We start from the raw sequence: 25,686 nt of genomic DNA, 5'->3' as shown, positions 1-25,686 counted from the left end.
CCCTGGATTTTTGTTGAAACCATTGGGAAGGAGCCATTTTATATAAACCTGCCAAGTGTCCCAGCTCTTTGTATGCAACTCACTGTGTAGTTTTTGGCTGCCATCTTCCTCTTTCTGGATCAGTGTCCCTATCAGTAAAATGGGTTGGTCAGACCAACAAGTGATCTATGGTTTCCTCATGGCTCTGCCACTTGTCTGAAGGAGTCAGATATAATGCAGTTCCCTGTCTAACGAAGGGCTACAAATGCTGCAGTTTGTTCTTTATTTTCAGACTGAAGTCAGTGAGAGGCACACAGCAAAGCAGAGGACAGGAGGAGGCTTAGTCCATGTGAAGTGCAGATGGGGTGGGGCTTTGAGGCAGCTGGCTTCTCAGGCATAGGTGGTGACATACTGGGGCCCCATGTTCCCAAAGTAGGAACGTTCCCACTCACTCATGAGCTCAAAGTGCACAGGCCGATGACAGAAATTGCAGGCAGCCATAGACACATCCTGGAGGGGCAGCCCCACCTCAGTCCAGGCTACCAACAGCTTCTCTGAAAGGTGGTAGGGGGTGGGGAAGGAAAGAATTGGTTAGACTAGGTCTTCTTAATCCCTGTGTCACAATACAGATGTGCCAAGATAATGATCCCCTCAAGCCTCTAGGGTATCTTGGAACCAGAAGGAACTCCTGTTTGCTCCATTGTGTGCTATGAATATTACCATTTGTGTATGGGTGCTGTAATGTATAAATGATTGGGAAGCACTCATTTAACATAATTTAAAGCTGTACTAGCCTGGCCTGGACCACTCCCTGAGTACAGGACATGCTGTGACCCAAGAAGTGAATCCATCATCAGGAAACAGCCTAATGAAGATAACAGTGACAGCAACCATACAGTGTCATCATTTGTGACCTGGGAGTCTGGAGCGAGAGGTGGTCCTGGAGTGGGTGGGAATCCAGAGGAGAGAACCTGACCCCATTGTTGGAAATGCCTCAAGTGTGTGCCAGGGCTCTGTCCTTGACTTTGTTTTTATGCTTATTCCCTGGGAGATCTTGTTTAGTCTCATGGCTTTAAACACCATTTATATGCTGAGGATTCTGAGCTTTTCATCTCAGCCCAGACCCCTCTTCTGAATTCTAGACTTGTATATCCAACTGCCTTTCTGTATCTCCACCTGGATGTCTAATCAGCATCTCTAATTTCACATGAGCACAGCTGAGCTACTGATCTCCTTACCTTCCACCAAGTCTACTCTACTTTCAGCCGTACCCATCTCTCAGTTGATGGCAATTCTAGTTGTTCAGTCCAAAAATTTTAGAGCCATCCCCATCCTTTATTTTTCTCTTTCTCTCTTACCACACATCCCATCTATCAGCAAGTAACCATTGACTTTACCTTCAAAATTTAGACCACTTCTCATCACCTCGAATGCCATCATCAGGTCTGAGTCACTATCCTCTCTTACTTGGATTATTATAGTAGCCCCCAAATGGATCTCTACTTCCACTCATTCTCCCTTCAGTCTATTCTCAACATAGAAGTTGGACCAATTCTGTTAAAACCTGAGTCAACTATGTCACTCCTCTGCTCAAATCCCTCAAAAGACTGTCTATTTCAGAGTTAAAGCCAAAATCCTTCACAGTCTGGCCTCACATTTCCCCTCACTATTCAGTTTTCTCTTTGCCTCTTGCTTACACAACTCCATCCACATTCATCTCCTTATTGTTCCTCAAATATAGAAGAATACTCCTGTAATACGTTCTTCCCTGCCTTAGTCTATTCCTTCTGTCTAGGATGACCTTCCCTTTGATATATGCCCAGCTAACTCCTTGACCTCCTTCATAGCTTTGCTCAAGTGTCACTGGAGTGATCTCTACCCTTAACACTCTACTTAATGCTACAACCCTCCTCCAAACCAGCCCCTCCACCCCAGCACTTCCTATTCCCTTATTCTGCTCTATTTTTTCCATAACACTTAAAACTACCATGCTATATTCATTGCTTATTTTATAAAATTTTTTGACTATCTCCTTCCACTAGAATGTAAGCTCCAGAAGGATAGTGATTTTGTGTCTGTTTTGTTTACTACTGGATCCCCAGCACCTAGAACAGTGTCTAGCAAATGGTAGATACTCAATAAATATTTGTTGAAAGAATGAATGAAAGGATGACTAAGTCTAGATAAAGGAAGTAAGCCAGAGGAAGGAGTGAGGGAGGGCATTCCAATAAAAAGGGAGCATTTTTAGCAAAGTACCAAAGGTAAGAAAGTAGAGCAAAATAAGGGAATTAACAAGTTACTCAGTGTAGCTGGAAAAATAAAATGAATGTGGAAAAGAGGTGAGGGCCTAGAGATCACCATGTTTAAGGCATTGAATGCCATGCCAGGGAGCTTCAACTGTTCTACAGGCCAGTGATCTCCAAATTTTGGACTGTACATTCTATCAGTATAAACATTTTAGCACATGCCTCCAATCTATGTATGTTTTTTATATATGGATACATGTATCATTGTCAGTCTAAATGTTAAAGATCAATATCAGTAATGCCTAATTTCCTATTTTTAAGATAAAAAAAGGAAACACAAAATTCTAATAACCCCCCTCACGCTATGGGTCATTCGCATACTTCACATTGGAGGCCACTGCTCTAGTCCAGACAAATAGGAAACATGAAGACATTTAAGCAAGGGAAGTATATTGTCAGATGTTTGGACAAGAGATTAGAAGGGATCAAGAGAGAAGCAGGAAAATTAGGAAGAAATTACATTGACATGTATTCAAAAAACTGTCAATAGAAAAAACAGATTTGAGAGACTGTGGAAACCATTTGCAGGATTGGGTTGACTGGGGTTAAAGGACTGGTGGAGTCATGGTAAATGCCTCTCATATCTCTTTCCTGCAAAAGCTCAGCATAAATGGACACTCAAAGAACCGAGAATACTGAGGGCTCTATAATTAAAGCCCAGAGCAACTTAGAGGACTGAGCAAAGTGTCCAGGAGTGGATCATCAGCTCAGGCAGTTGTGGTTATGACTGTGGAGGTAGAGGCAGACTCCCCAGTTCAAATCCAGTAGCTGTGTGACCTTGGACCAGTTACTATATATTTTTGTGCCTCAATTTCCACATATATAAAAGGGAAATGCTAATAGCACCTCAGCCTCATGAGTATTAGATGAGTTAATACATGCAAAGAGTTTAGAACAGTGCTTGGTGCATGTTAAGTACTTAATAGATGTCGGCTAGCATTATTTGATGTTTTTGAATGAATGGCACCTACCTATCTTGTCTTCCTTGAACTCTCACACTACCTATGCTCCAGACAAACAGAATGACTGTTGCCAATGCATGTCTTCTGTTTTCCTATTTCTAGGTCCTTGCTCATGGAATTTCCTTATTCTGGAATGTCTTTGTACTATACCACATGTACTTCAAGGTGCAGCACAAGGAGTTCCTCACCCACAAAGCTTTCCTAACTTCACACTTCCTACTTTCTCTAGCCATAAGTGATCACTCTTCCTCCAGCTCCCAGAGTACTGGAGCTCATCATACTGGACCAGTACTGTCTATGTCTATGTCTGTCTCCTTTTTCAGACTGTCAGTTGCCTATATGTCTTTTGTCTAACAGACTTGGAATGAACATCTGCTCTGTCCCAGGCCCTGTGCTAAAAACTGCATTCAATGGGAATCCAGTAAACTTTAGGTGAATTGACCAAACTGGCATCATTCAGGATAAAACTCAGGCTATTCAGTAGCTCTATAAACCTCTCAATCCAGTCCCTGTCTTATGTTGTCTTTGTAGACTTATAGATTAGCACTCCCTTCTTCCACTCCATTCCTACTACCCTACATTTCAGTAACACCTGCTTATTGTTCGTGATATATCTCAAGCAGCTTTGCACCATTCTCTTTGCCTTTCTTTATGCTCTTCCTTCTGCAAGGAATACCACTTCCACACTCTGTTTCTTATCTTGGTCCAATACCACTCACCTTATAAAACTCAGGTGTCACCTCCATTAGGAAGCCTGTCTTGAATCCTGCATGTTGGGTCAGGCCTCTCCTCTCTGCTCCCACAACTCTGATGCACTGTCTTTGTTGAAATTTGATCACCTCTTAAAGTCATTCTATGGCTCACCTGAACTGGAGCCCTATGAGTCTAGGGACTGTGTCTCATCCATTTATTACCCTAGTATAGGGTCTGGCACACAATAGATGTTCTAGAGATACACTTTTAAACTGAATGGCATTCATTCCCTCAACTTCTTCAGGTCCTGGGGCTGAAGGGAAAGAGAGTATATAGACACCCATATTGAGAACTTACGCACAAAGTCTTCCATCATCTGAGGGCTGTGGTGGGGAGAGGGTGCCAGGCGCAGCAGCTCTTCACCCCGGGGGACAGTTGGGTAGTTGATGGCCTGCACATAGATACCATGCTTGGAGAGCAGGAGATCACAGATCTTGCTGTTCAGTGCTGCATCACCCACCTGGGCACAGGAGAAAAGCCTGTTATTATCTGCTACCCTGGCCCCACTATCACTAGTTCCATTAAGCAGGTGGAGGGAACCAGACGAAAGAACATCATTGAATTTTGGGACGGATTTTCTTTTTCATAAGGGGCTTTGTGGCAGCTCCAGAATTTTTATCAAGGAGTTGCTCAGAGGCAGCAATTAAATTTGAAGGGGTTGGGATTGAGGTGGTGCTAGGTACCTTTTCTTGAAGCGGTTTGCAGAGCAAGCACACTGGTTTTACCTAGATAGTATGTTAATTTGGGGTGGTTTTGGGTAAGAAGATGAACCCCCTAAGCTACCTCTGGGGTGCTGTAATTGGCTTAATTTTTTAAAAAAGCATATTTCAAAAATAGTCTTTCCCAATTTCCCCAATATTTCCCACTTATCCCCAAAAAGGAATATTGGCTTAACCCAAGCAGTGACTATTTCTTTCTCAACCATAAAACAGTCACAAAAAAATCTCCTGACATACTGACACACACAAATAGACGTTATTTAAAAAAGAAGTAGCAGTTCATTTTTAAAGGCAGTAAACACACATGGTTGGAAATCCAAAATAGCACTTTTTCCCATGGTTTTTGACTTTCTATTTTCTGACTTTAATTTTTTTTAACTTCAATTCTTACTAAGAAATATGTTTCACATCATGACCGTATTTTACATACACATACACATATGTGTGCATATACACATATATAGAACTGAAACATTTCTCACAAAATGATACCTTCTCCATGTGTGATGTACTCCAAAATTTTTTTAGAATTTTTAATACTAGTCATAATATACTAAACTGATATTGTGACCCACTAATGGTTTTGATCCACAGTTCCAAAAACACCAAATTGTAGGTCCTGGGTACCCAATATTGTAAGGGTCAGGACAGTCTAATAATCATGAGATAATAGCTAATGCAAAAAGAGGTGACCAATCCAGAATGACTGATAATTTTTCAAAAAGGGTAACATAGCTCGAAATGAGGGTAGTTAACAGGAAAATAAAGGATTGATAAGAGGAGCAGGTGTTGGTTTGCTGGGTGTGGGAAGGCTCCCAGAAGAGATAAGTGGGTAGGGTGGTGGTCAGGGTGGGGCTCTCACCCGGATAGGGATGATGTGGCTGGGGCAGGGGATGACAGGAAGGCCCCTGTCCATTAGTAGCTGGCGCATGTGCTTGACATTGCGCTGGTGGGCTCGCCTCAGGGCTTGGCCCTCCTCTCCCTTGAGCAGCCGCACAGATTCCAAAGCCCCAGAGAGCACCATGGGAGGCAGTGAAGTGGTAAAGATGAAGCCGGCAGCATAGGAGCGCACCATGTCCACCAAGTCACAGGTGCTGGCGATGTAGCCACCCACACAGCCAAAGGCCTTGCCTGGAGACAAGGAGGAAGAGGAGGATATGCACAGAGCCCATAATTAGTCTTTAGAGGAACAGGATCATGTCCAGATAACACAAGGATGTGCACCAGAAGCTGGAGCTCCAGACTCCTTTTTCCAGGCCTCTGCTTATCTCTCTTGTCCATGACAAGACAGACAGCTGATAATTCTGCTGCTTTGAGATAGGACTTTCAAGGCCTGCCACATGCAGTGACTAGATAGGCAGTAGCTGGGTGGGGACCTTTAGCTGGTTAGGCCCAATAGTTGAACTAAGATGAAGCTTGGGGATGGATTGGGGGAGGAATTTAGAACTACAACTCTCCATGTACTGACTTGAACCTGGTTATTTGGCCCTGCTTAGGGTTCTTCTCAAAAAACCCTCCCAGACTTTCTCAGCAACTCTGCAGTGGGGTAAGAGTGGAAGGAGGGACTCCAGGAGTTCCATAGCCTGAGGCTATGAATTTTACCCAAATAACTTCTACAGCTTTGGGGAGGGGGAAGGAAAGGGTCTTGCAGGGGCCTCCTTTCTGGATTATATATAAGGCACTCACTCACCAAGAGTTCCAGAGACAATGTCAATCTTGTACATAATTCCATCACGCTCCCCAATTCCAGCACCCCGGGACCCATATAGTCCTACAGCATGAACCTCATCCACGAAGGTCAGAGCCCCGTACTGGTGGGCCACATCACACAACTCCTCAAGAGGACAGATGGCACCTGAGAAAAGCCAAGAAATAGAGGTGGGAGATCACAACCCCTCCCCAGCCCCATCTCCAGTGTGGAATTTGTGACCCATAACTACTTAGGGTTGGAAAAGGGCGAGGGTGTGCACACTTGGGACTATTTGAAACCTTAAATGTGTTGACTGCCTCCACCTCATGCCCACTAAAGGGGTGTGTGTGTGTGTATGTTTTCCCTAGTTTGTAATCAAGGCTTGCCTCTGTGTTTTCCTATTTTTACTTCTGACAATATCTGTCTTCTTGTTCAAGCCATTTTACAGCCTCTCTTTTCTCCCCCCACCCCAAGTTTGTGTATTTCCACTTAGGGTTGGCACTAGCCCATATGATGCTTTTGTTTTAATAAATTCAAAAGAGCAAGTTTTTGCTCCAGGTTAATGCAGTCCTGATTTCAGATCCAACTCATCCCTTCAGGCAGGTACTTTTGGAAGCCTTGTCAGTATCTTTATATTGCACTGGTCCTCCCTGTTTCTTTCTGGATTTCTGTCACTATCTCTTTTTTTTTTAAAGCCATTTCCATTATTATTTCTCTCTCCATTTTTTTGTCTCTGCTTTTGTTTTTCTCTATCCTCTTTCCTTCCCCTCTCTTTTCTCTCTTCCCTTCCCTCCCTTCCTCCCCTCCCTCCATTACTTCTCTTTCTCGCTGTTTGTGTCCCTTTCTGTCTATCTCTGTGACTATCTCTCTGCTTCAGACTTTCTTTCCCTGTACCTTTGTTTCTCTTTCTGAGTTTCTTTATGCCTCTTTTTGTCTTTTCTGTGTCTCTGTGGGAGTGCATTTCTCTCTCATCTCTGTCAATATTGTTACCTGAGGGAACCCTCCCACAGGCTGTCTCAATCTATTGAATGAAAGAGAATTAGAAGTAATCTGTTCACTCCTCACCATTTTTCATACAGATTTACCATTTTCCTATGTTATTCTAGATGTCTTCTATGCTGATAATTGTTTATAAGGTCTTCAAATGGCTGTGAATCTCATCTATAGACTTTGTAGCCACTCTGCATATATAAGAACTCATACCTTCTGTCATTCCCCATCTGAAAAATGCTGAGGTGCAGGGAGTTGGAATACAGAATAAAGTTCTTCAGGTGAAACAGGGGCTCCAAACCAGGATTAAAGAATGTGAGCAACTCAGGACAACATGAGGGGAGAAAATCACTGGAGGTGGAGCTCAAGACAGAGAGAGATGGCTCAAGCATCATTTCAGTGGAAGAAATTTAGCCCTAGAATTGACAGTTTAAGTAGTGTCTACCAACAAAATAAGGAGACATTCATTTGTAAATATAAGGAAGTAAAATAATCACAACATGGTTTCCACTATTATATTTACTTAGATCATAATAAATGGAATGACTTCCATTGTCTCTAATTCTTACAACCAGTTACTTTATGTTGGGGAAAACTGAAGCTCAGGGAGTTGAAGAGTTAACCAAGATCATAGGAGCAAGTAAGTGCCAGAGGTAGGATTCAAACCCAGGTCTCTCTCATTTGAAAACATGTTTCAATTCCAATGCTTCATACTGGAAGAATCTCCCAGGCAATGGTTTGTAAAATTTTTCATTGCAGAAACCAGACACTAGAGTGATTCCATTCCATTTCTAATGGAGGGAGTGCTGTGTGAAGGAATTGGAATCATATGTTCTAGGGTACAAATACTCTGGCACCAATTTACTGAGCCAACCAAAACAAGTTGGGTGCTGCCTCTGAACTTCAGTTTCTTAACCTGTAAGATCAGTATAATAGCTGCCTTTGGCATTTACTGGTTGTATGACCTTGGGCAAGTTACTTGTTTGTGTCTCAGTTTCTTCATGTAAATAAATAGAAATAATAATAGCAAAGACCTCATAGAATTATTGTGAAGATTAAGTGAATTAATATGTATAATATACTAATAATTTTGCTTGGCATGTAAACAAATTTTATACATGTCAGCTATTATCATTGTTATCATGGTTTTTATGATATACATACCATCCATGGAGTGAACAGTCTCAAACGCCACAATTTTGGGTGTCCTAGGGTTGGACTCCTTTAGAAGTTTCTTCAGGTGATCAGGGTCATTGTGTCTGAAGACAAACTTGGCTGCTCCACTGTTGCGAATACCTTGGATCATTGAAGCATGATTGCCTGCATCTGAGTAAATCTCACACCCTGAAGAACCAGATGCATATTCCTTAAGCTTCTGTTCCAGTATTTCCACTTCAACCTCAGGGCTGAACTGACAGGGGCAGAGAGCCAGCTGTCCCTCCCTTTGAAGACCCTGTCTGCTTCCCTCTCCTCTGGAAGCCTTTGTGACACCTCTTCCTCCCTTGAAAGAACTCCCCTGCCCTGAAATTCTGACCCCTACACCCTTCCCTTCAGTCATTTCTAAGCCTGATCTGGCACTATCTTGGGGTGGAAGAAATTTAAATTCCCAAGAAGCTCTAGAGTTTCTTGAGGACAGGGTCTAGGTTCCTACTCCCAGATACATAAGATCAAGCCTTGGAAAGGAATTTATCCCAGGGAATGTTCCTGATAATAGATTCTTCCTGGTCTAGATGAAATCCCACCTCTTCCAGGTAGCATCCCTCTGCTTATAGTTATAGGATGGATACTTAACAGATTTTCCATTTGAATCATAAGCTCATGGCATGTCAGAGCAGAACAGAACATTAGTGAACAGGGAGTCCAGCTCCTTAACTATTATAAGTGAGGAAGCTAAGATCTACAGAGGGGAAGACCTTTCTCTAGGGCCTGAGGAATGCAGAGCTTTTCACTGAACAAATATAAGAGAGCAGATGGAGGTGGGAAGTTGGTGGAGGAAATTGATTCTTGGCTCCCCCAAAATTGCACTGACATCAAGGAATTGTGGCCTTTCATTAGAGTAAGTTATCACTTATCACTTCTAACTGAGGAAATCAGGCATGACTTCCTAGAGGACCTGTCATGAAGGAAAGTAGACTGGGAGTTTCTTGAGAGCAGGAATTACACATTTTTGTTGTTGTTAATGCAAGAAGATGTTTGAAGGATGCATTATACACAGTATAGTTCCAATGAGTTAAGCATATGGCTATTCCCATATGCTTCTACAAATACCTTTACAAACACTTATGTCTTAGTGAAAGATGTTCCTTGAAAGATGCATTATACACAGTGTAGTTTCAATGGGTTAAACACATGGCTATTCCCATCTGCTTCCACACATAAGTTTACAAACATATGTTAATGAAAAATGTTATTTGTAGCTTTGATTTGTATTTCCCTGATGATCAGTGATGTTGAGCACCTTTTTATGTGTCTGTTGGCCCCCTGTATGTCTTCTTTGGAAAAATGTCTATGTATTCTGCCCATTTTTAAATTGGATTATTAGTTTTTTGGGTGTTTAGTTTTATAAGTTCTTTATATATTTTGGATACTAACCCTTTATCAGATATGTCATTTGCAAATATCTTCTCCATTTCATAGATTGCCTTTTACTTTTGTTGATTATAAACTACCAACACTGAAACAGGAAGAAATAGAAAACTTGAACAGACCAATAACCAGCAAAGAAATTGAATCAGTAATAAAAGAACTCCCAACAAACAAAGGCCCAGTGCCAGATGTCTTCATAGGCAAATTCTACCAAACATTTAAAGAAGAGTTAATACTTACTCTTCTCAAATTATTTCAAAAAATTGAAAAGGAAGGAAAACTTCCAAATTCATTCTATGAGACCAGCATTACCCTGATTCCAAAACCAGATAAAGACTCTACTAAAAAAGAGAACTATAGGCCAATATCCCTGATGAACATAGATGGGAAAATTCTCAATAAAATATCAGCAAACCAAATCCAACAATATACTTAAAAAAAAAATTCACCATGATCAAGTGGAATTTATTCCTGATTTGGAAGGGTGGTTCAGTATTCACAAATCAATCAATGTGATACACCACATTAATAAAAGAAAGGATAAGAACCAAGTGATCATTTCAATAGATGCAGAAAAAACATTTGGAAAAGTACAACATCCATTCATGATAAAAACCATCAACAAAGTAGGTTTAGAGGGAACGTATCTCAATGTAATAAAGGCCATATATGAATAACCCACAGGCAATATCATCCTCAATGGGGAAAAACTGAGAGCTTTTCCTGTATGGTCAGGAACAAGACAAGGATGTCCACTCTCACCACTGTTATTTAACATAGTACTGGAAGTCCTAGCCACAGCAATTAGACAAGAAGAAGAAATAAAAGGAATCCAAATCAGTAAGGAAAAAGTGAAATTTCCATGACTTGCACATGACATGATGTTCTATATAGAAAACCCAAAAACTCCACCCAAAAATTGCTAGAACTGATAAATGAATTCAGTAAAGTCTCAGGACACAAATAAATGTACAGAAATCTGTTGCATTTCTATACACTAATAATGAAGCAGCAGAAAGAGAAATTAAGGAATCAATCTCTTTTATAATTGTACCAGAAACAATAAGATACCCAGGAATAAACCTAACCAAAAAGACCTGTACTCTGAAAACTATAAAACACTGATGAAAGAAATTGAAGATGACACAAAGAAATGGAAAGACATTCTATGCCCAAGCATTGGAAGAACAAATATTGTTAAGATGTTTATACTACCCAAAGCAACCTACATATTCAATGCAATCCCTATCAAAATATCAACAGCATTTTTCACAGAGCTAAAACAAACAATCCTCAAATGTGTATGGAACCACAAAAGACCTTGAATAGCCAAAGCAACCTTGAAAAAAGAAAAGCAAAGCTGGAAGCATCACAATTCTGGATTTCAAGTTAGATTACAAAGCTGTAGTGATCAAAACAGTATGGTACAGGCACAAAAATAGACACATAGATCAATAGAACAGAATAGAAAACACAGAAATGACCCCACAACTGTATGGTCAATTAATCTTCAACAAAGCAGGAAATAATAACCAATGAGGGCGAAAAACAGACTCTTCAACAAATGGTGTTAGGAAAACTGGACAGCAACGTGCAAAAGAATGAACTGAACCATTTTCTTACACCATACACAAAAATAAATTCAAAACCGATTAAAGACCTAAATGTGAGACCTGAAGCCATAAAAATCCTAGAGGAGAACATAGTAACCTCTTTGACATTGGGTATAGCAACTTCTTACTAGATATGTCTTCTGAGGCAAGGGAAACAAAAGCAAAAATAAACTATTGGGACTTCATCAAAATAAAAAGCTTTTGCACCATGAAGCGAATAATCAACAAAACTGAAAGGAATAACATATTTTATCTTTCTGTCTCTGGTTCTCAGTATAGGTCTAAGTACACAGTAGATGCTAAGTAAACATTTACTGAATGAATGGATGGATAAACTACTGATTTATAAGTGAACAAATGAATATATTACTGAATGAAAGAGTGAGAGGAGGGGTATCAAAGATGAGGCTGAAGAAGTAGCTAGAAGCTAGATTAGTGAGGGCTTTAGAAGCCATGATAAAAAGTTTGGGTTTGGTCCTAAGGGCAATGGGGATATATTAAAGGGTTTTGGGCAGGGGGTAACAAAGATAGGTTTGCATTTAAAAAAAATACTATTCTGCCTGCTGTGAAGAATAGAATATAGGAGGGCAAAAGTGAAATCAAGAAAATGATGTTGGGGGTGCTCGGTGGCTCAGTTGGTTAAGTGTATGCCTTCGGCTCAGGTCATGATCCTGGAGTCCCAGGATTGAGCCCCATATCAGGCTGCCTGCTCATCAGGGAGTCTGCTTCTCCCTCTCCCTCTGCCCCTCCCTGCTTGTGTTCTCTCTCTTGCTCACTCTCTCTCTCAAATAAATAAAATCTTAAAAAAATAAAATGATGTTTGTTTAGGCTAGGATGATGGCAGTAGAAATGGAAAGAAGTTTAATTCTAATGGTTGAGGAGGATGTTCACTGAAAAAATTCCTAAAGAGGCTGGATTTAGTTGGAGTTATGTGTGCTCTCAGAAAAAGTTTCCGAGAAACAGTGGGGATGTTTACAGTGTACTGAAGAATCAATAGGAAGTAAGGAAGTAGATAGCAAGTGTGGAGATTTCTCTCAGTTTGTCTGTTATAGGAAGGAGAGATAGGGCAGTAGCTAGAGAGTGATGAGAGGACATTTTTTTTTTTTAGATGAAAGAGACTTTAGCATGTCTAAAGAGGAGAGGCTAAAGATCTAAGAAGGAGAGAAGGAAGTGATAGATCAAGGTTCCTTTGGAGGTGGAGAGGAATGAGACACAGAGCACCAGCAAAAGGATTAGTCAACAAGATAAAGGGCACCTCTTTCATTGTGACAGGAGAGAAAAAGTGAGGAGAGGACATGTGGGGATGTTTATGAGTTTGTAGGTAGTTTGTGTCAAGGAGTTGAGGACATTGCTACTTGAAGACTTCTATTTTCAGTGAGGAAGGAGTTGACATTATCTGCTGTGGTTGAGGGTAAGGTGGAAGTGTAGGAAGGCTAAGAAGACTGGGAGGTTTGCAAAACTGCTCTGGAGATATGGAAGGCTGACCTTGGAAACAGGATTGCTAGACAGCATAGAGGACCTGGTAAAGGTTGGGGACCATGAATTTTTAGTGGCTCCCACCTGAATAATTATATGCACCTAGGATTGACATGAAGAAGGTGGAGAGTTATATTTATCTGTGGTTGGGGATGTGATGGAATGACAACAGGCATATGAATTGAGGATATTAGCTAAAGAGTGGGAGATTGGGAAGATCAGGTCCAGATGGGATACAATGAAGGGATTGGCTTTAGGCAGAAGAGTTGTGCCTTCAAATTGTAAAAGGAAAGAATGAAAGAAGCATAAATGAAAAATCAGATAAGTTTGTAGGTTTGATGGTTTTAAGTTAAAAGAGTTTCTGTCTGGTGGCTTCTGTTTTCTTTGTGATATGAGATGTGAGGTTATTTGCTAAGATGAAAGAGGAGGTAGTCACAGGTTTTAAAAGAAAAGAATATTTGAAGAAAGCTAGTATAGGGACATAAAAGAACTATTTATGGGTGTTAGGAGCCCAGGTGAATTGGGGGGAGGGGGTGATAAATTTATGGTGTTACCCTTCTGTGAGGTTGGGCAATGTTCCTCAGTAGTACTCTTCAGCCTAACTGAAGAAGGTGTTAAATGAGAGGGATATAGTCATCCAGTGTTGAGGATACATAAAGTGGGTTAGAAGGAAGGGCAATTGGGAGCAAGTGAACTCAGAATAGAGCGAAAAGGTGATGAAGGCAGTGAGACTGCATTCTGTAGTTCAAGATACCAAACCTGAACAGAACTCAGGCCCCAGGCTTACCTGGCAGGATCTTTGCCAGGGTGAAGAGAGTAGAGTCATTGGCCACAAAACAGGAAGAGAAGAGCAGGGCTGCATCTTTTTGGTGCAGCTCAGCCAGCTCCTGCTCCAGCTCCACATGAAACTTACTGGTACCTGAAATGTTGCGGGTACCACCAGCTCCAGCTCCATGACGCTGCAGGGTCTCCCTGGCCAGGAGAAAACAGAGGGAAAACACGGAGAGGGAAAAACCCTTGTCAGGCACTGAGGAACTACACAGGTTTCTCTTCACTGATGGAGGTCAGTGTTGACTTAGTGATCCTATATGAGCTGTGTCCTATGTAATCAAGTAGAGGGCAGGATGGAGACAGTGAGGATACATGGGTACTCCTCGGCTGATGGCACTCAGGGATAGAGGGAGAAGCTAGGTTGAATTTGAACAGCTTGGAAGACCTTCTAGAGGAAGTCACACAGTATCTCTGGCAATACTCATTCCGTAACCAGAGTAAGAGCTCATGGAAAGTGGACCTTGCTTGGTCTTCTACCTTTTCCATAGAACTGGACAATCAAGAGTTTGGAAATCATGGTTTGTTGACTGACATGGTTCATATCTGAGAATTAGATATGCTGGAAGACCATGGACAAAAGGGGTGGTAGGTGGAACTCAGGTTTCCACTCCCAGCTCTGCCTTTCCCTTCCATGTGTGGCTTTGATTCTTCTCTGTATGTGTCCCCACAGCTCATGCCCCAGATCTTACTACTCACTGTGTAGCTTGCAAAACCCGAGGGTGCCGGCTCATGCCTAGGTAGTCATTACTGCACCAGACAGACACATCCTTTGAGGCCATAGATGCCTCAGAGAAGTGTTGGGCAAAGGGGTATGCATCAGCCCAGCGGTTTACGGTCTTGAACACACGGTAGGTGTGGTCCTGTTTCTTCTCAATGATCTTATGCCTGAAAAACTGGTCATAACCAAAAACATGGTTTCCTGCAGAAGTAGAGATGGAGATGAAAGGAATTCATTTTTAAATCACTTCCTGAGTAGTCCATATTTTATCCGTGCTGTTGATTTTGAGTTCTCCAGTTTTCTTTCCATTTATTCATTTGATCAGTCATTAACTTACTGAGCCACAGTAACTCTCCATTATTTCATTCAATCATCCCTTTGCTTTCTCACTTGCTCATTCACTCCGCAAATTATTCATACATTCACTTGGGCTTCCTACCCCTGGCAAGGCCTCCTCTCTTTTTCTAAGGTTATTGTGGCAGCCTTCTTGCTGAAATCAATACTTCTAGTTTCAGTGGAAAGAGTATCAACAGATTTGGTTCCTAGTTATTGCTCTGCCACTTCCTAGTTATGTGACATTAAGCAGGTCATGAATCCATTTTCTTAGTTTTAATTTCCTCATCTGTAGAATGGGGCTAATAATACCTTCTTGGAGACTTGTGACCATTTGATGACAAACAGAATGTCATACAGCCCAACTAATGTTTGGTACATAGTATTATTATAATTATAGTAGTAGTAGTAGCTAATATTTAAATATATTATTATAATCAATATTTAATGAGTGCCTATTACATGTAATGCCTTCTCTTAGGAACTTTATAAATGTTATTTCTTGTATTCCTCACAATAGCCCTATGTGGAAAGTATTATTAGTATCTCCATTTTACAGATGAGGAAATGGAGGCATAGACAGGTTAGGTAACTTGACCAAGGTTATGCAGCAAGTAAGTGACCTACAAGTAAGTGACCTAGAGTTTACTTTTTAAAACTGCTATTTACTGCAAAATGAAGCAATACTATTTTCAAGATAAATTGAAATAATGTATGCCAAAGGACTTGTTAAACTCTAGAACTCTTTATACGAGACAGAAATCATGAATGTTGCAGATGACAACTTATGTGGTAGGGATGTAAGCTGGTAACATCTTTGCTGCAGGGATGTTTGGAAATATGTATCAAGAGTTTTTAAATGCAAATACTGGCATACCTAGAGAAATATTTACAGCATTGTTAACAGAAAAAATGATTGATATCCAGAACTTATTTTTTAAAAAAAACTCTGAAGAATTGGGGTGCCTGGGTGGCTCAGTCGGTTAAGTGTCTAACTCTTGATTTTGGCTCAGGTCATGATCTCAGGGTTGTGAGATTGAGCCCTGAATCAGGCTCCTGCTTAAGATTCTCCCTCTCCTTCTGCCCCCCAGTTCTCCCTCTCAAAAAAAAAAAAAAAGAATAACATAAACACCTCTGAAAACTTACTATGAAAACTTTTCAACCCAGTAGAAAAATGGGCAAAGGATATAAACATAAAACTCAATAAATGTAGAAGAAGTTGCTTAATCAAGGAAAAACCAAACTGCAAAATAAAACTTCCACCGATAATTGATAAAGATTTAAAAGTTTGCTAATATCAAATGCTAGAGAGGGTGTGAGAATATGGATACTCTCTTTGATAACTGGTACACCACTTTGGAAGGCTAATTGACAATGTTTATTAATATTGAAAACATACACAACCTTACACCCTAAGAATTTTCACCTGTTAATGCTATCCTAGAGGAAAAAAAAAAAAAGAAACCTGACCTATGTGCATGAAGAGGTACATTCAAAGTTGTTTGTTACACCACTATTTGTAATAGGAAAAGTTGGAAGCAACTCAATAGGGGGATAGCTAAATAATCTCTAGTATATCCATATGGGGTCTAAGATAATACTATATGTTATCTCTGAGTACATTTATATGTACATAAAGCCAACATACACTATAAACCAGAATAAAGTGCAAGAAAAATAATAACCTGAATTATAACTGCTTGATTAACTGAATGATGTTGCATCCATGCTACAGAACAAGCTTCAGCCATTAATAATTATTATGCATCTCTAGGCTTAGAGACATGAAATGATGCCCATGATATATTGTTAGGTAAATAAAGCAAGATAACAAAACCAGTAGAATAAAATCACATTTCTAATAAAAACATGTGTGTGGAGGGAAGCATAGGAGGTGTGTGTGTGTGTGTGTGTGTGTCTGTGTGGTTAGCTACAGAAAAATATCTGGAAAAAATATAAAAAGCTAATGGTGGATGGTGGAACTCTGAGTGATTTAAATTTCCTTCTTTATATTTTCCTATATCTGTTGAAAAATACTTTACAATGAATCGTCTTCCTTTTATATTAGAAAAAAGCCAAATTCCATTATGAAAAATGAATATAAACACATACAAGAAAGGGGAAAAGGCTGTCTGTAAAGGGTGAGTTTTTGAGGGAAGCATGGAGAAGAAATAGTAGGAATAAACCTAGTATTTAATGAGGTCTCAAAACAGCTAGAAACACTTCCATAAATCTAATTTTATTTCTTCCTCATGATAACCTGTTGAGGCAAGAATTAAAATCTCATTAAAGGGAAGTGACATACTTGCCAAAGCACATTGATCCAGCAAGTGCCAGCATTAAAATTTAAACCCAGACTCCCTTTGGTTCCAAAGCACTTCTTTGCCATTTCCTCTACTGTTTCAGAAGCCCCTTCAGCACTCCTTCCACATTCCAACCCCCCTTTATTTCCACTTCAACAAACTCACCAATCATGTTGTTCTGAACCAGGTGTGTGACCTTCTCTGAAATTAGCTCTGGCTCCTGGGGATTGGAGAATGGCTTTCTCAGGCTGGTTGAGGCCAGGGATCTGGGCAGGTCTGACAGAGAGTGTGAGATTCATTGGCCATGAAGAGAGGGGAGAAAAAAAGAAAGCATGTGCTGTCCTCTTCAAACTCAGTACAACATGAAAATTGAAGTTTATGAAGTAGAGAAGCCTGAAGAGAGAAGAGGTATTCTGCAAAGTGAGCCCCTACTCCTCTCCCCAAGTGAAAACTTCTGTGTTAGGACACCTTCCATAAGATGTTACATTTTCCCATTAGGATTTTCCCTTGGGTAAAGTAACTGGGGCAGCCACCCTGAATCTTGTACTTGAGAGGTATATGCAGGGCAGTGTACCTTATTCTTTTCCGAATATCATTAAAATTCAATTTTGAAATTTTTACCTTTAATGATATCCTAAAAGGGCTTATGAAAAATGTCAACAGTGTGGCCATATTTCAAGTGTGATTATCTTGAATAGTCTGCACCAATTGAGTTGACCTTGGGCTCATACCCTTCTAAAAGATGTACCTGCTTCCAACACTTACTTTTTCATGCAAATCCAGATTGTTGTAATGTGGTATTGCTTAAATGTGGGAGCCCAGACTGTTGGGATCCATTTAGCCACTTGGGAGAGAGGAGGCAGAACTCTAGAGGGCTCATTTTAGACTAATGGCTTAAAGTTTCAAGAGCCTATACATGTATGTGTGTTGGGGAGGGTACATTTCAGTGCACTGTCTAAGCTATTGGCCTACCATGGTCCCCTTGGGAAAGACTGGACTTCCCATTATGGGATGTATACTAGCTGACCTAGAATTAGCCTAGCTCAGGACTGTAATGAAGTGAATTCAAGTATTAGGAGTAGAGCCTGGATGAGGTGGCACTTGACTCCAACCTGTCTTGAAAGTCTTCACATCCTCCTGGACTTCTGGAGCTGCCTTCTGCACAATCTTGCTCTTCCCATCCTGGAGTTCTGACAGCATAAAGGGACAGTGGCTCTTGGCCCAAGATGGAGAGTCTATGCAAAAGTAAGAGAATAAGTGGCAGTGCATTTTTAGCCATAAATTTAGTTTAACAATGATTACTAAGACCAACTGTATCCCAAAGCTCTATCTCAGGCTATGATAGAGATACAGAAATGGATGAGTCTGATCCCTGTGCTAGGGGAGCTTCTAGGCTGGCAGAAATGGTATATACTGAAGACACATTATGAATAGTGCTGGGATGAGAGGGAGGACATGGGCTATAGAAGTCTAAAAGAGGGAGGGGACGTGACCCAGAATTGGAATTGGACAGGCTGGAGGTTTAGACAAGCATCACAGAGGAGATGATGCCCAAGTTAAGTGTCACATGAGAAGTATGAGATATTCTGGTAAAGGGTCTGGGTGAGCGTCATTTGACAGGACCAAAGACACAGAAGCTTGAGACAATAGAGTTGATCCAGGCAATTTTAAGTAGTATCAGCATGACTGGAGTATATATAGTGTGAGGGGCATGATAGTGAGACTCTTGAGACATATTGGCAGAAGTCAGAACCCAGGTGTGTTTTGGGACCAGCTCATTTAGCCTTGACACTTTTCACATGAACCTTCTCATTTATTAGGCAATGACGGTCAGTATGACTTGGAACTTTGTCTCCAGGACCCAGACATTCTCTCCCATTTGCCAGAAACTTCTTACCTCCTCCAGCCTTGGTTGCCTTAAGGTGGATTTGAGAACAGGTTGGTCCATAGGTGGCCAGTATAGGACAGCGTCCAGTACCAAACAGGAACTGGTGAGTCTTAATCATCTTGCCCGGGAGGCCTATGTGGCCCCGGGCAAGCACAGGACAGCACTGTAGCAAGATGGCTGCTGCTACCATTTTGAACCCGAAGTCCTGAACAAGATGTGGAAGAGATAAGAGTCCATCATGAAGGCCTGGCCAAAAGCCAAGGGTCATTCCTGTGTTTGAACCTTTGCCTTTAGCTTCCCACCCAATGCACACTGCCCTCTCCAGAGATGCCCTTATTGTCCTTCCACAGTATGAACTTTTCCCAATGTCAAAATGTACCAATAGCACATCAGGGAGGAAGAAATGAGACCATGACCATTAGACAATGGGGTAAAGGAAAGAGTTCCAACTGAAGGTCAGAAAGCCTAAATTCTGATTCAGACTCTGCCACTGATCCCTTCTGTGATGGTGAGGATTACTGAAGTGTGATTGTATGTGGCAGGATGAGAGCTGATAACCCACCAACTCTTTGATAACACTTAAAGCTAAAAAGTCTTTCTAAGAATATCAACTTCAGTCAAGTTAATATTCAGCCTGCTAATGCAGACAGATGCCATTGACCAGGGCTCCTGAGGCTTGGCTTAGAGTGTTTACTGAGCAGGCCCAACCAGAGAGGGAAAAGGAGCTTGAGGCCACAGGTACCCAGCTTAAGTAGACTCAGGGAATAGGACAAAAGGGCAGGCCCTAGGCCATATAGGCTATGTGCCACCAGACTGGTATTTTGCTGCCTTTGAACTTGCTCCTGGATTTTTTTAAAAGGACAATTAGAGGGGATGAAAACAAGACCAAAGGGGTCTGGGAAACAAGTCTATGCAGTAATGAAAGAGGCAGAGGATAAGACAGACAAGAGAAGGGACAGAGTGAAGATCAGAAAAAAGATAACAGATACCCATAGTAGGCATTCAATAAATATGTGTTGAATTTGTGAGTAAATTAATGAATGAATAGGGACTGAAGTAAAGTAAAGAAAGGAAGGGTAGGGAAAGAGTCAGAAGAAAAGAGAAACTGGGAAAGATAAAAGGAGGAAAGTGAGAGAGAACAAAGATACAGTGGTAGTGGTGAAGTTAGAAGAACAGAAATTGTGGAAGAGAAAGATCAATAACATAGGGAAAGGGGATAGGTTTGTGATATAAATAGGGAGAGGAAGACTGATCCAGAAAAACAGGAAAAAAGGATGATGGGGAATACAAAAGGATAAGGAAAGAGACTTAGATGAGAGAGAGAGAGAGAGATTGAGTGACAGAGCAGAGGTAGAGGCAGAGACATACAGAGGGACACAAAATGGACATGAGGAGAGATCAAGGAGCATACAGGAATATACAAAGACTCAGAAAACTCAGCACAGAAGAGGAGGGAATCCAGCAAGAGCAGAGAGTCAGTCAGGCACAAAGATGAAGGATAAATGCTGTCAGAGATAGTGGGGGTGGAGGAGAGCAATACAGAAGAGTTAGGGTAGGAGGAGATCGACCCTACTGAGCGAGATGAGAGAGAGAGACTGAGCAACAGAGAGAAGGAAATAGAGACAAGATCAAAGGATAAAGATGGAGAGGTGGTTAAGTGTTGAGGGTTGGGATGAGGGAGGGCTAAGAGATACAAAGAGAAAGACAAAGAACAAGAAGGAGAAGTAGGGGCACCTGGGTGGCTCAGATGGTTAAGCGTCTGCCTTCGGCTCAGGTCATGATCCCAGCGTCCTGGGATCGAGTCCCGCATCGGGCTCCCTGCTCCTTGGGAGCCTGCTTCTCCCTCTGCCTCTCTCTCTCTCTCTCTGTCTCTCATGAATAAATAAATAAAATCTTTTAAAAAAAAAAGAAGAAGGAGAAGTAGATTAAAAGGAAAAGGGCAAACTGGAGATCCAACATCAGAGGGTGAGACAAAATATGGGACAGGACAATAGAAGAGATATGGGGGAATGTGGGAAGACGAAGGTCCTGGCACCACCAGGAGAGCTACTGAGTAGAATCTAGCAGCACCTCTAGTATACAGGACTTTATATTCTAAGGGAAAAGTAAACAGGAGGAGCTCATGGCACTGTCCTTATATGGCAATCTCCTTCATTTCTTACAGAGCAACACCTCTCCCCCTAATTCACAAAGCAATCTCTTCCCCTTGTTCATCCAAGAGCATTTTCCCTCCAACATTCACAGGCTGCCATAGGAGCATAGGTCAGTATGTGGGGCAGGGTGTGTGGTCCCTGAAATTGGGAAAGGCCAAGGGGTATTAAAAAACTAAATGAAACTCATGTTAAGCCTTTAGGACAACGCCTGGCACATAGTAAGTTTTCAATAAATGTTAGCTTTCCTTACTTCAATTTTGGCTTCCCAACTACCTGTTGGATGTTCTTGGAAAGCCACTTCCCCTCTCTGGGTCTTAGCTTTCATCAGCTGTCAGATGTAAGGTATTTATGCCTACTTCATATGGTAAGTAATGAATTGGATCCAATGCCTACATCGTATGTGGAGATATCAGTTTCCCTTCCCTGACTGCCTGCAAAGGCCAAAGCACTTAGGGTTGAGTCTGCAGACCACAGATAAAGCTCCCAGTATTTATCACCTTTGGGGTCTGACCACTCCCTAAGCTGAGACCAGGGTGTGGGAGAGAAGGAGAACTCCTTTCTAGAATCATGTCTGAGCATCTGGCTGGGGCTGACTCTGGCAATATGTGGTAAGGATGGGTGGATGATCCAGGGAAAGGCAGGCAAAGAAGATGGCCAGGTTCCAGGCTCCTGCAAACTCCCTTCCCCAACATCAACACTGACAACAATAATAACAACAACACTGGGATATGTAATGGGAAGGAAAGCCCCCAAGAATGGAAGCAGAGTCCAGTCCTGCCTTGGGATTGTGGTAGATTAAGGCCTATTCCCACCCCATGTATAGTTCAATATACTCATCATCTCTAAGGGATTTTTGGCCATGATATTCCCAGGCACCTGGAAAAATATAGACTACTTCTTGGAATTTGTTAAATTATCAAGTTCTTTCAAACTTCAATTCCAATTTCTCTGTTCTGATACTCCTTTCCTTGAATTTGCCCAGCCCCACTCTGCCTGCCCACCTTTATGATCCATAATCTTGCAGTCCAGTTACCTTCAACTCTGTTTCCATTCCATCTCACTACCTATAGTAGTGGGATTGGAGTGAGTAAAATTGAATCAAGAAAGTATTTTAGGCAATTTAGGGTATTAAGAGCACAGTCTCTGGAGCCAGACTTTTTTGCATCCTGACTCCACCACTCACTAGCTCTGGGACCTTAGAAAAGTCATTTTCTCTTCTCTATATCTTATATCTGTAAAATGTAGATAATAGCAAAGACAAGCTACTTCATGTTGTGCAGATTCAATAAAATAATCTATACAAAGTATATAAAAGAGTGCCTATCTTAGAGTAAATACTGAAAACAATGTTAGCTATTATTTCTATTTTCTACATTTTCTATGTTCAGAAAGTAAAGGTGCATACGAGGAATGCAGACTAGTTGTACACCAGACTAGTTCTTAAAAATTGATTCTTGTCTCAATCCTGATTTTTGTCCTTATCCTATTACAACTTACTATGTGAACTTGGGCTCTGTACTTTCCTTCTCTGTGCCTCAGTTTCTCCACAGGCATTGGACTAGATAACTTAATAGATTTCATTTGGTTCTAATAGTCAAACACTCACAGAGTACTCACTGTGTCAAACACTTGTAAATGCTTCACATGCATTGACTTATTTGATTCTCCCAACAACCCTGTGAGGTAGACACCACTATCAACTTTATTTCAAACCTGAGGAAACTGAGCCTCCCCCCCCCAAGATTAAGTAACCTATCCAGATCACAGAGCTAGTAAGTAAGAGAAGTAGGATTCAAACCTAGGCAATCTGGCTTCAGAGCCTGCTAACTTAACCACTATGGATCTATGATTCAAATATTACTACATATTTTCTTGACTGAGAGCCTGACTCCAGACATTAATCCCTTCTGCTGCACTAACAGTCCCCTTTCTGGGACATTTGATTTTGGACTGTGACAAATGCCTTTACCAAAGAAACAGATTTCTAACTGAAATGGGATTTCAGGCACTGGTGAACATTAATTAATTAATTAATTAATTCCATTTAACAACTTATGCACCCGTTGTGTGGTAATCTTTGCCAGGGATCTTCATAAAACAATGCTTTTACCCAAAGATCTAATGGTGAAATTTCAGGCCAAGTGACAGATCATTACTCAAAGGTGTTCCCTGCACCTTAAAATCCTCTTTCATGTCACCAGCCGATCTATAGTCCCAGAGATCAGAAGGGCCAACCACAACACTACCCCAGCAGAGAGCTAGAAACCACTCATTGCCATGTTCCTTGTTCCCTCTCTCCCCTTTGTGGCCTGCTTTGCAAGAATCAGTTAGGTCTGGAGGGGATGTGATCACTTTTCTTCAGGAATTGGATGTATCAAGCCTTACTTCCGCTCCTAGCATGCTCTCACCATCATGAAAGAGTCAGAGAATTTTATATACTTGGAATCATAGAACCAGAAATTTTTAGAAACAATATTTTAGAAGACCACAAAATCAAAATTAGAAGAGATTGTAGAGATTATAGGACAAGCACCCCACCCTTTTTTTTTTTTTCAGAGAGTGAATGACTTGCCTAGGGTCTCACAGTGAATTAGGGTGAGAATATAAATTTATTGACTTTCAGAATAGGGCCCTTTTAGTGATGCAAAATTCCTCTTCCACCTTCTCTCCTTATTTATACTAATCAACTCTCAAGTCCTTCAGATCTCTCTCTACCTAATTCATCATTCCCATCATCCCCACATTCCCTCAATTTTCTCTGCCTACCTCTGGCCCCTTAGACACTGACCTACTGAGCTCTGCCATCAGCTGAGCAGAGAGAAAGAGTCAAAGTGAGGGAGGAATGGAGAATTACTGGAAGAAATACCAAGACACCTTTCTGGGAGACAGAGAAGGAAAGGAATAGAGAGACAGAAAGACAGAGTGAGAGATGCAGGGTAGAAGAAAGAGAAAAAAAAAGATTGAGAGAAGAATGTGAAGACAGACTCAGGCAAAGGAAAAATAGGAGAAAGCTAGAGGTCAGAGAGAGATGAAGTGAAGTGAAAGATCCTGAAAACTAACAAGGGAGAGGAAACAAGGGGGGACAAGACAAAGGAAAGTCAAAAACAGGAAAAGCCAGAAAAGATATAAGGGGGGGGGGGAGAAAATGACAGAGACAGATTCTAAGGAACAAAGTCAGATCCAGTCAGGCCAGAGAGTCAGAATGCTCAGCCTTGAGGTGGGCAGCAGACCAGAAAGGCACACCCACACTGAAAGCAACTCTTACCTGTTGCCCTGCAACGAGGACGAACGAACGACGGGTGGGTGCTGTGGGTCAGGGCCTGGCATTTATCCCTTCCCCCATGGCTCAGCTCCACCCTTCTCTCCTTCTGCTGGCCAGGCTCTCCATTGGCCCCAAAGGTATCTCAGGCTTTTGCTAGAGATAAAACCCAGTGTAGTACCCTGTCACCCAACCCCTTCATTTAGCACTGCCTTTCCATTTTCTTTCTCTTTTCCCTCTGGAGTAGTAAAATGAACTTGCTGGGTTTTGGAATCAGATAATCCATATATAGCTAGGGCACCTTGAGCAAAACCACCTCTCTGACTCTTGGCTTCCTCAATATAAAAGGGGGCCAATAAAACTCAGAAGCAACTGTAGCACAAGTGGGAATGTCCTCAAACAGGCAGCTTCCTTAGACAACATTGAGGTCATTGTAACAATTTAAAAACATCATCTACAGAAAAACATTTGCACAGTGCCTGTTCAAAGAAATAACAACCAATGTTGACTGAGTGATTACTATGCACCAGACCTTTCATTAAGTTCTTTACAGGGATTAATTTAGCACATCCCGATAAGGACCTTATGAGACAGGTGCTATTATCCCCATGTTACAGATGAAGAAACTGAGGCTCAGGAAGGTGAAGTAACTAACTGATAATTACCTAGCTAGTAAGAACAGAGCCCCACTGAACCCAAGCAATCTGGTTCAGGAACTTACACTCTTCAGAACTCACACTCTTTTTAAAATTTTTTAAAATTTAATTTTATTATGTTATGTTAGTCACCATACAATACATCATTAGTTTTTGATAAAGTGATCCATGGTTCATTCTTTACATATAATACCCAGTGCTCCATGCAGTACGTGACCTCCTTAATACCCATCACCGGGCTAACCCATCCCCCCACCCCCCTCCCCTCTAAAACCCTCAGTTTGTTTCTCGGAGTCCATAGTCTATCATGGTTCCTCTCCCCTCCGATTCCCCCCCCCTTCATTTTCCCCTTCCCTCTCCTAATGTCCTCCATGCTATTCCTTATGTTCCACAAATAAGTGAAACCAGATGATAATTGACTTTCTCTGCTTATTTCACTTAGCACAATCTCCTCTAGTCCCATCCATGTTG

General features: G+C 41.3%; 1 protein-coding gene across 2 annotated transcripts; it reads right to left on the bottom strand.

Moving 5' to 3' along the window:
• Nucleotides 1-248: 248 nt before the first annotated feature.
• Nucleotides 249-24,693, bottom strand: ALAS2 (5'-aminolevulinate synthase 2). 2 transcript variants are annotated; one of them, XM_081808786.1, is made up of 11 exons: nucleotides 24,566-24,692; nucleotides 19,157-19,352; nucleotides 18,372-18,494; nucleotides 17,425-17,535; nucleotides 14,602-14,824; nucleotides 13,862-14,046; nucleotides 8,564-8,743; nucleotides 6,410-6,574; nucleotides 5,582-5,850; nucleotides 4,298-4,460; nucleotides 249-533 (listed from the first exon to the last, which is right to left on the bottom strand). In XM_081808786.1, exons 2-11 carry the CDS (start codon nucleotides 19,335-19,337, stop codon nucleotides 370-372), a joined length of 1,764 nt encoding a protein of 587 aa, XP_081664912.1. In that variant the 5' UTR covers nucleotides 19,338-19,352; nucleotides 24,566-24,692; the 3' UTR covers nucleotides 249-369. The 2 variants fall into 2 exon arrangements, with proteins under 2 accessions (XP_081664912.1, XP_081664913.1); XM_081808787.1 differs by lacking the exon at nucleotides 8,564-8,743 and having other exon boundaries at nucleotides 24,566-24,693.
• Between the last annotated feature and the right edge of the window lie 993 nt (nucleotides 24,694-25,686).

Source organism: Leptonychotes weddellii, chromosome X (genome assembly GCF_054177405.1).
Source record: "Leptonychotes weddellii isolate Sample4059 chromosome X, ASM5417740v2, whole genome shotgun sequence".
NCBI classification, from domain to species: domain Eukaryota; kingdom Metazoa; phylum Chordata; class Mammalia; order Carnivora; family Phocidae; genus Leptonychotes; species Leptonychotes weddellii.
This window is presented reverse-complemented; position numbering and strand designations above follow the sequence as displayed.

Bases quoted from the DNA above. Each gene is read 5' to 3' on its own strand.
- ALAS2 (XM_081808786.1), bottom strand. From the start codon at position 19,337: ATGGTAGCAGCAGCCATCTTGCTACAGTGCTGTCCTGTGCTTGCCCGG. The intron at 6,575-8,563 runs GTATGTATATCA...GGCTTTTCTCAG, and splicing joins GACTGTTCACTCCATGGATG to GTGCCATCTGTCCTCTTGAG. The intron at 5,851-6,409 runs GTGAGTGAGTGC...CCTTGTCTCCAG, and splicing joins CATTGTCTCTGGAACTCTTG to GCAAGGCCTTTGGCTGTGTG.